At 40.4% G+C, this 7,500-nt stretch overlaps 2 protein-coding genes across 6 annotated transcripts in view; both read left to right on the top strand.

The window, feature by feature from the left end:
- The window catches only part of prps1a (phosphoribosyl pyrophosphate synthetase 1A), a 10,594-nt gene extending 8,404 nt beyond the window's left edge, over positions 1–2,190 (top strand). For all 3 annotated transcript variants that reach the window (XM_046839365.1, XM_046839366.1, XM_046839364.1), the window contains 2 exons: positions 1–4; positions 923–2,190. The exon at positions 1–4 is cut by the window's left edge and continues 156 nt beyond it. In XM_046839365.1, the coding sequence (XP_046695321.1) occupies positions 1–4; positions 923–1,015 (97 nt within the window). In that variant the 3' untranslated portion in view covers positions 1,016–2,190. The remainder of the gene's footprint in view (positions 5–922) is intronic.
- A 1,103-nt stretch (positions 2,191–3,293) lies between these two features.
- Positions 3,294–7,500, top strand: part of tbx5b (T-box transcription factor 5b) — a 4,648-nt gene continuing 441 nt past the window's right edge. The window contains exons 1-9 of one of the 3 annotated variants that reach the window (XM_046839921.1): positions 3,294–3,880; positions 3,972–4,022; positions 4,615–4,709; positions 4,903–5,022; positions 5,349–5,496; positions 6,263–6,415; positions 6,507–6,598; positions 6,739–6,851; positions 6,936–7,500. The exon at positions 6,936–7,500 is cut by the window's right edge and continues 441 nt beyond it. In XM_046839921.1, coding sequence (XP_046695877.1) covers positions 3,866–3,880; positions 3,972–4,022; positions 4,615–4,709; positions 4,903–5,022; positions 5,349–5,496; positions 6,263–6,415; positions 6,507–6,598; positions 6,739–6,851; positions 6,936–7,306 — 1,158 coding nt within the window. In that variant the 5' untranslated portion in view covers positions 3,294–3,865 and the 3' untranslated portion in view covers positions 7,307–7,500. The remainder of the gene's footprint in view (positions 3,881–3,971; positions 4,023–4,614; positions 4,710–4,902; positions 5,023–5,348; positions 5,497–6,262; positions 6,416–6,506; positions 6,599–6,738; positions 6,852–6,935) is intronic. The other 2 variants (XM_046839924.1, XM_046839922.1) reach the window with 2 other exon arrangements.

Here is a 7,500-nt window from a genome sequence, read left to right on the forward strand (position 1 = left end):
TCAGGTACTGAATACATACACACTCTATACACACTCCGTACAGATTATGTACACACTCTATACACATTGTACAGCTCAGAGCAGACCAGCCATAACATCATATTTTCCCATCTAAGACATTATACCACACATTCACAGAGAAATCACTTCATCTTGAGAAAAGCAGGTCTGAGGTCTCCTCTCTCCACTCCTCTGAGAAGCTTCCATGTTTTGGCTGCACCACACAGCAGCCTGGACCAAACAACATGGGAACAGATAACAGAGCAGAGATAAAGACCCGAGTGCTGCGTTCCCATGCCGATAAGTTGCCAGAATCAACCATACACAATATGGGTTGTTGTTGTAGTTTTGGGACACCTGACTTCTCCACCCATATGTGGTTCTTCCCCAAACTGTTCCCACAAAATAGGAGGCACACAGGAAATTTTCCCTTCACTTGATCTAGGAGACCCAAACCTGTTCCAGATTGGTACCCTGGTGCACAAATCCAGCTCCATGAAGATCTGCTTTTCATGGCTTGAGTGGAAGATCTCCTGGTCTCCTCACCTCACCTACATCAGTACCTGACTTTACTAACACACACCCTTGTGGCTAAATAAAGAACAGAAGAGTGGAGCTTATTATAACAGCAAAATGGAGACTTCATGTGGAATCCGATGTTCAAAAGGAAGCACATAATCTTATACCCAGATGTCTTTTTGTCCATACAGTGCATTCTAGCTTGATATTGTAACGTGATGTTATTTAGACTACCACCACCATGCTTCTCTACAGAGCTGTGACTCCTGTACTGAATCTACAGTTATATATGCAATATTATATGCATAGATATATGCACTTCTGCCAGCCAATCAAATCAGAGTATTTATGTGTGTGTGTGTGTGTGTGTGTGTGTGTGTGTTTGCTCCGCCCTCTCATACAGGTGATCGACATCTCTATGATCCTGGCTGAAGCGATCAGACGAACCCACAACGGAGAGTCAGTGTCCTACCTGTTCAGCCACGTACCTTTATAACACACTCGTGCACACACACACACAGTCATTGTGTCCCTGGATCAGAAAGGTGTTTCATCTCTGGATCAGAAACTTGTCCCTCGTTCCCAAAGTAAAAATCCAGTGCTGCCTGAAACCCCTTTCTAGCTGGGCGGAGTCATCCTGAATAGAACACGCCCCCCCAATGCAACTTTTTTTTTTTGCCTCAAGTAAACCTGTGTGTGTGTGTGTGTGTGTGTGTATGTGTGTTGTAGTTGTAACACAGTTGTAAAAGTTGTAGGTTTATCGCTAAAGGCTACACGTATCTACGTTGTCTCCCAGGCTCGCATCGCTAATACATACGTGTCTTTACACACGCCAAACATTCACGCAGTCTGGACTGAAATGTTTTTTTGTTTCGTTTCAATCCCGGTTTAATATGAAAGTTGAAGCCTTAGTGGGCGGAGTTATACCACAGTCCAGATTGTGGAACTGACCTAATCTAATAATACTTTTCGTTTTCAGAAATCGGAATTACGGGAGTTTTTGTAAGGGGAAAAAGGTCTTTAGTTAGCTACGAGCTGGCCTGCATGACGTGGAGAATCACGTGTTGGTGCATTCAATCAGAAATCGTAACTATGGGGAATTTATTTATTTATTTTTTTCAGTTGGGAATTTTCCCAAGCTGCAAGTTTATGCCTGTCAGAAGATCTGGATGCTAAACTCTTTAGAATCGAGTTAGCCTCGTAGCCTAAGTGCAGAAGTAAAGATGTGTGTGTGTGTGTGTGTGTGTGTGTGTGTGTGTGTGTGTGTGTGTATGTGTGTGTTTTTTCTCGTCATGTCTACTTAAGATTTCTTTTTTTCAGGTGTGCATTAGATGATGTAGATGAATGTAGGCTCTATATTTGTACAAATGCAGTTCAGATGTTAAATGTTTTTACGCTGCATGTGTTTATGTTTACACACTACTAGAAGGCGGATCTGTTCGCAAAGTGCCTTTTAAAGCATATTATGTATTCACACAAATACACACACACACACACACACACACTTGCATGCTTTCATCTCATATAAACCGAAACCGCATGTCTTCCGGTCATCTGTCGTGTTGTTAATGCTGTGGGCGGAGCTTGAGCCAATTGTGCTCCCTGCTCCACCAGTCAGATTTCGGCATGTAAATGTACCTGAATGTACAATAAATCATCTCCGTTTCCTGATTACTCCTTTCTGTGTATGTGTGTGTGTGTGTGTGTGTGTGTGTGTGTGTGTGTGTGTGTGTGTGTGTGTGAACTTTTTTGTTTTGTGAAAAAAAGTGTGTACTCACTTTCGCCACAAGGGGGCGATAATATTATTTTAAAGACAAAAAAGAGTGTAAATAAAACAGCATTACACTGTCTGACTAAAAGTATTGGGGAATCTAATTTTACACCTATTTGTGGTTCTTCCTCAAACTGTTACCACGAAGTTTCACAAAGACGTCTTTGGATGCTGTACCATAAAATTGTTCCTTCACTTGAACTAGGAGACCCAAACCTGTTCCAGCATGACAAGGCCCCTGTGCACAATGCCAGCTCCATAAAGATCTGCTTTCCATTGGTTGGAGTGGAAGATCTCCTGCTATAGAGCTCCAACCCGATTGAACATCTTTTGGATGGAACCTCCTCACCCTCTCACTTTCATCAGTCCCTGACTTTACTGTCACCCATGTAGCTGAATGAATGTTCACAAAATCTAGTGGAACATCTTCCCAGAAGAGTGAAGCTCATTATTAGAGTAAATGGAGACTAAATGTGAAATGGGATGTCCAGGAAGAGGCACATAGAAATCTGTTGTCAGGTGTCCACCAACCTTTGGCCATATAGTGATTTGGTTATTTTATATATAATAATTAAATAATTAAATTGTAATTATTGTGTCATTTTTTAAAACATAAAAAAGAATTTAATTTGGGGATAGGATATAAATCATAAATATAATCAGCGATGCACACTGCACTATATATTGTTTATTATTTTTAGTAGTATTGTTATTATTGTTTTTGTTGATTATTAAAAACAGTTTATTTGTTTATTCTCAGTGTTTGATGGTTTGCATTCCGTCGCTCGGCGTCTCGAGCTCTCAGCGTTTATCTCTGCATGTGCATTCTGGGATTTAAACCACTTAAACTTTATTACCCACTTCACTATTTATAGAAACCTGTTTTCAAGTGTGTGTGTGTGTGTGTGTGTGTGTGTGTGTGTGTGTGTGTGTGTGTGTGTGTGGTCTGGTGTGATGAGACGCCACAGTTATAAAGGACACAAAGATAAAGCACAAGTTATTCTATTACCTCTACATACCCTCAGTTACCTCCACTGAGTTTCTCAACGACCTTCTCAACATTTTACCTTCTCGCTGTCTACAGGCCACAGAGCAGCAGAAAGGCAGGTGGACAGTTAGAGAGGAAGATGGATGGTGAAGAAGGGAGTTAGGAGAGGTAATGAAGTAAAAAGCTGAGCCAATAGAAAGTAAGAAAAAGAACTGAACAGGTAGAGGGTAAAACAGGTAAAGAGTAGGACAGATGTGTCATAGCAGCTGTATCTGTAAAGTTCTCAGCATGTTCTTCATGCATCTCCTCGAGCCCAGTGCCGGTGCCGGTGCTGGAGAGGAACAGCGCTCCAGCAGAACGACCTGATAAAAGAGGAGGCGGGGTCAGAAGAAAGAAGGGATGAGTGGTGATATAAGACGGAGCAGAAAGGACGGAGAGAGGAGAGGAATAAACCAGCAGTGCCATGTGAACTCCTGAAAAGGTTTTCCAAACATCTGATTTATAATTCTTCAGGAAATTGTTTATTATTACACTGTGGTGGAATTTCATCAAGAAGTAATAGATGAAGAAAACCCTGTGATGGCGTGATGGAGATGGAGAAGGTAAGGGTGGAGAGAGAAGGTATATTATTGATTTAGTTGTGTATTTTTATTTATATAATGGGATGTGAAGCAGCACTTTTCTGGCTTTCAGCACTGCCTTAACATTTCCAGAAAAAAGAAAGTTTCAGAAGAAAGAAAGGAGGTCAGAAAATGTGATTATTGTTTTTGGTAGAAATATTTCACCTTCTTTATTTTTTATTTTTTACCTTTGTATTAAAACCATTATAAAAATAAAAATCTCTCTCACTGTTGACTAAAAATGAGGAAGTAATAAAAGTGAAACTGGATTTATTTGGATAAATCTGAGCTCGTGGACAATCTGATATAAATTTATACAACTTATACAATAAATATAATAATAATACAATACATAAATTATTTATATATATATATATATACTTTTAAAGAAGAAAAACAGTAAAAAGAAAATAATTTTGTTATTTCCAACTTGTGTATTATAATAATAATAATAATAATAATAATAATTATTATTATTATTATTATTATTATTATTTGGTTGTTTTGCATGCTGGAGAAATGGTTACAAAATCTACTAATCATAGACATTTTATTATTTATCCATAATATAATAATAATAATAATAATAATAATAATAATAATAATAATAATAATAATAATAATTAATATTAATGTGAAAAATATACAATTTATTATAATTAATGTCATTATAAGTACTCTACTAATAAATTGTTTGTATTGTATTGTATTATCAGGGGATGGAGAGAATCAGAGTTCACCTGCACGAGTGCGAGCTGTGGAGAAAGTTTCATGACGTCACCACAGAGATGATCATCACTAAAGCAGGCCGGTGAGGAAAAGCACCATTTTTTCTTTCCTCCATTATATTATATATATTATATATCGCCTCAGTATCTCCAGCCTCAGTATCTCCAGCCTCAGTATCTCTAGCCCAGCATTAGAGTCACTCTGTACATGTTTATTTGATTAATTGATTGATTGATTGATTGATTGATTGATTGATTGATTTTCTATTTGAACAGACAAATGTTCCCAAGTTACAAGGTGAAGGTTACTGGTCTGAACCCTAGAGCCAAATACATCCTGCTGATGGACATCGTGTCTGCTGATGAGCACCGCTACAAATACACAGACAACAAATGGTAAGAAAAAGATCAGTATTCTGTAATAGTTAATCAAGGGTTTTTCAAGGGTTCTTCATGGATTCTTCAAGAATTCTTTGAACGTTCTTCCAGTACTTTTTAAAAATATATAGATAAAGTGTTCTTCAAAGTAGCACCATTAAGGTTTCTCAGATAACAAATGACAAGATAAAGTTTGGTCATAGGGTTCAAGAGTTCCTTTAAATGTTCCTTCAATTGATTGTTTTAAGGTTGAGATTTTATATATAGATACTTTCTTTATATACAGATGCTCTCTCTCTCTCTCTCTCTCTCTCTCTCTCTCTCTCTCTCTCTCTCTCTCTCAGGTCAGTGAGTGGGAAAGCAGATCCAGCTATTCCAGGTCGACTGTACATTCATCCAGACTCTCCTGCTCCTGGAGCTCACTGGACCAAACAACTCGTCTCCTTCCAGAAACTTAAACTAACCAACAACCACCTTGACACCTTCGGCCATGTGAGTGCAGACCAGCAGCAGACCAGAAATCATTATTACACCTTCAATACCTGACTTTCTGACGTCATTATGGATGAGGAGATCATTGGATACATGAATGGGTGGATGGATGGAGACTGGTTAATGACTGGGTGGATGGATGGAGATTGGTTAATGAGTGGGTGGATGAATGGAGATTGGTTAATGAGTGGGTGGATGGATGGAGATTGGTTAATGAGTGGGTGGATGGATGGAGATTGGTTAATGACTGGGTGGATGGATGGAGATTGGTTAATGAGTGGGTGGATGGATGGAGATTGGTTAATGAGTGGGTGGATGGATGGAGATTGGTTAATGAGTGGGTGGATGGATGGAGATTGGTTAATGACTGGGTGGATGGATGGAGATTGGTTAATGACTGGGTGGATGGATGGAGATTGGTTAATGAGTGGGTGGATGGATGGAGATTGGTTAATGAGTGGGTGGATGGATGGAGATTGGTTAATGAGTGGGTGGATGGATGGAGATTGGTTAATGACTGGGTGGATGGATGGATTGGTTAATGACTGGGTGGATGGATGGAGATTGGTTAATGACTGGGTGGATGGATGGAGATGAATAATTTGATGGAAGTTTACTGTACAGATATTTGGATCAACAGGCGTTTGGATGAGTGTATTATTATATAAATGTATTAATGGATGTATTAGATGGAAGTATTAATGGGAAAATCCGTGTGTGTGTGTGTGTGTGTGTGTGTGTGTGTGTGTGTGTGTGTGTGTTACAGATCATATTAAACTCCATGCATAAATACCAGCCACGGCTGCACATAGTGAAGGCTGATGAGAAAAACGGTTTTGGTTCCAGCAGCACGGTGTTCTGCACACATTCATTCCCCGAGACAACCTTCATCGCTGTCACGTCTTACCAGAACCACAGGGTGAGAAAACACACACACACACACACACACACACACACACACACACACAGATAGGTGGGTGAACGGGTTTAATTGTCTTTATGTTTTATAGATCACTCAGTTGAAGATTGAAAACAATCCATTTGCTAAGGGTTTTCGTGGTCACGAGGACATCGATATGCACCGAATAGCTTGTGCACGGAGGTGGGATGAACATTTAAACACACACACACACACACACACACACAATAACCTAATTACATTCTAACACACTATACGTCCTGCTTCTTGTCTTCTGTCACTGAAACTCTTCTGCTGCGCTCTTTATGTCCTTCACTTTATAGTACAGAATTCCCTCTGGTACCAAGAACGCAAGTTCGCCTGAGAGTTGATTCAGCCACGCCCACCACAATTAACCCCACCCTCTTATCTGAACACACCTTCTCTGAGCCTCCAGGTAAAATCACACTTGACTACATGTAGTGTCCACTTTTATATTGTTGGTAGATGATCCAGCCATGTTCTTCTCCCACTCACTCAGGAAAATGCACTTGTGCATCAGAAGACAACTGTTTCACTAAAACAGACTCTCACCTCCTGACCTCCTGCTATCAGACGGAGTTCGGGTCGAGTAACGGTGCCACCTACAGCACAGAATCGGTGCAGCACCAGCCGTGTATGTACACCAACATCCAGTGGGAAACGTACACCGAGTTTCCACCATACTCGATCTTCACTCCCTCTCTGGAAGTGGGCGGGGCTTCGTACTCCACCCCTGAACTTTCTCAGGACATCTACCCACAATACACCTGTGAATGTGTGCCGATGCATTGCCCCATGTCTGATTACGCGCTGAATGAGGAGCAGGAGCAGGAGCAGGGTCACGGTGTGAGCAGTGGAGTGGCGTGGTAGCTCAAAGAACTTCACCCTCCATGGCATGTGACATGAGAGGAATTTCAGCAGATCAAACAGCTCATAGTGCAACATAACTGACAGGTACAGAGGCCACACCCACTTCTCTAGAACAGACACAGAACCCATGCCACCTTAGCAGTAACTGATAGATCTCCTTTGCTGATGGACCTACAGGTCAAACCTCCTTTTTT

Source organism: Silurus meridionalis, chromosome 25 (assembly GCF_014805685.1).
Source record: "Silurus meridionalis isolate SWU-2019-XX chromosome 25, ASM1480568v1, whole genome shotgun sequence".
Classification (NCBI taxonomy): Eukaryota; Metazoa; Chordata; class Actinopteri; order Siluriformes; family Siluridae; genus Silurus; species Silurus meridionalis.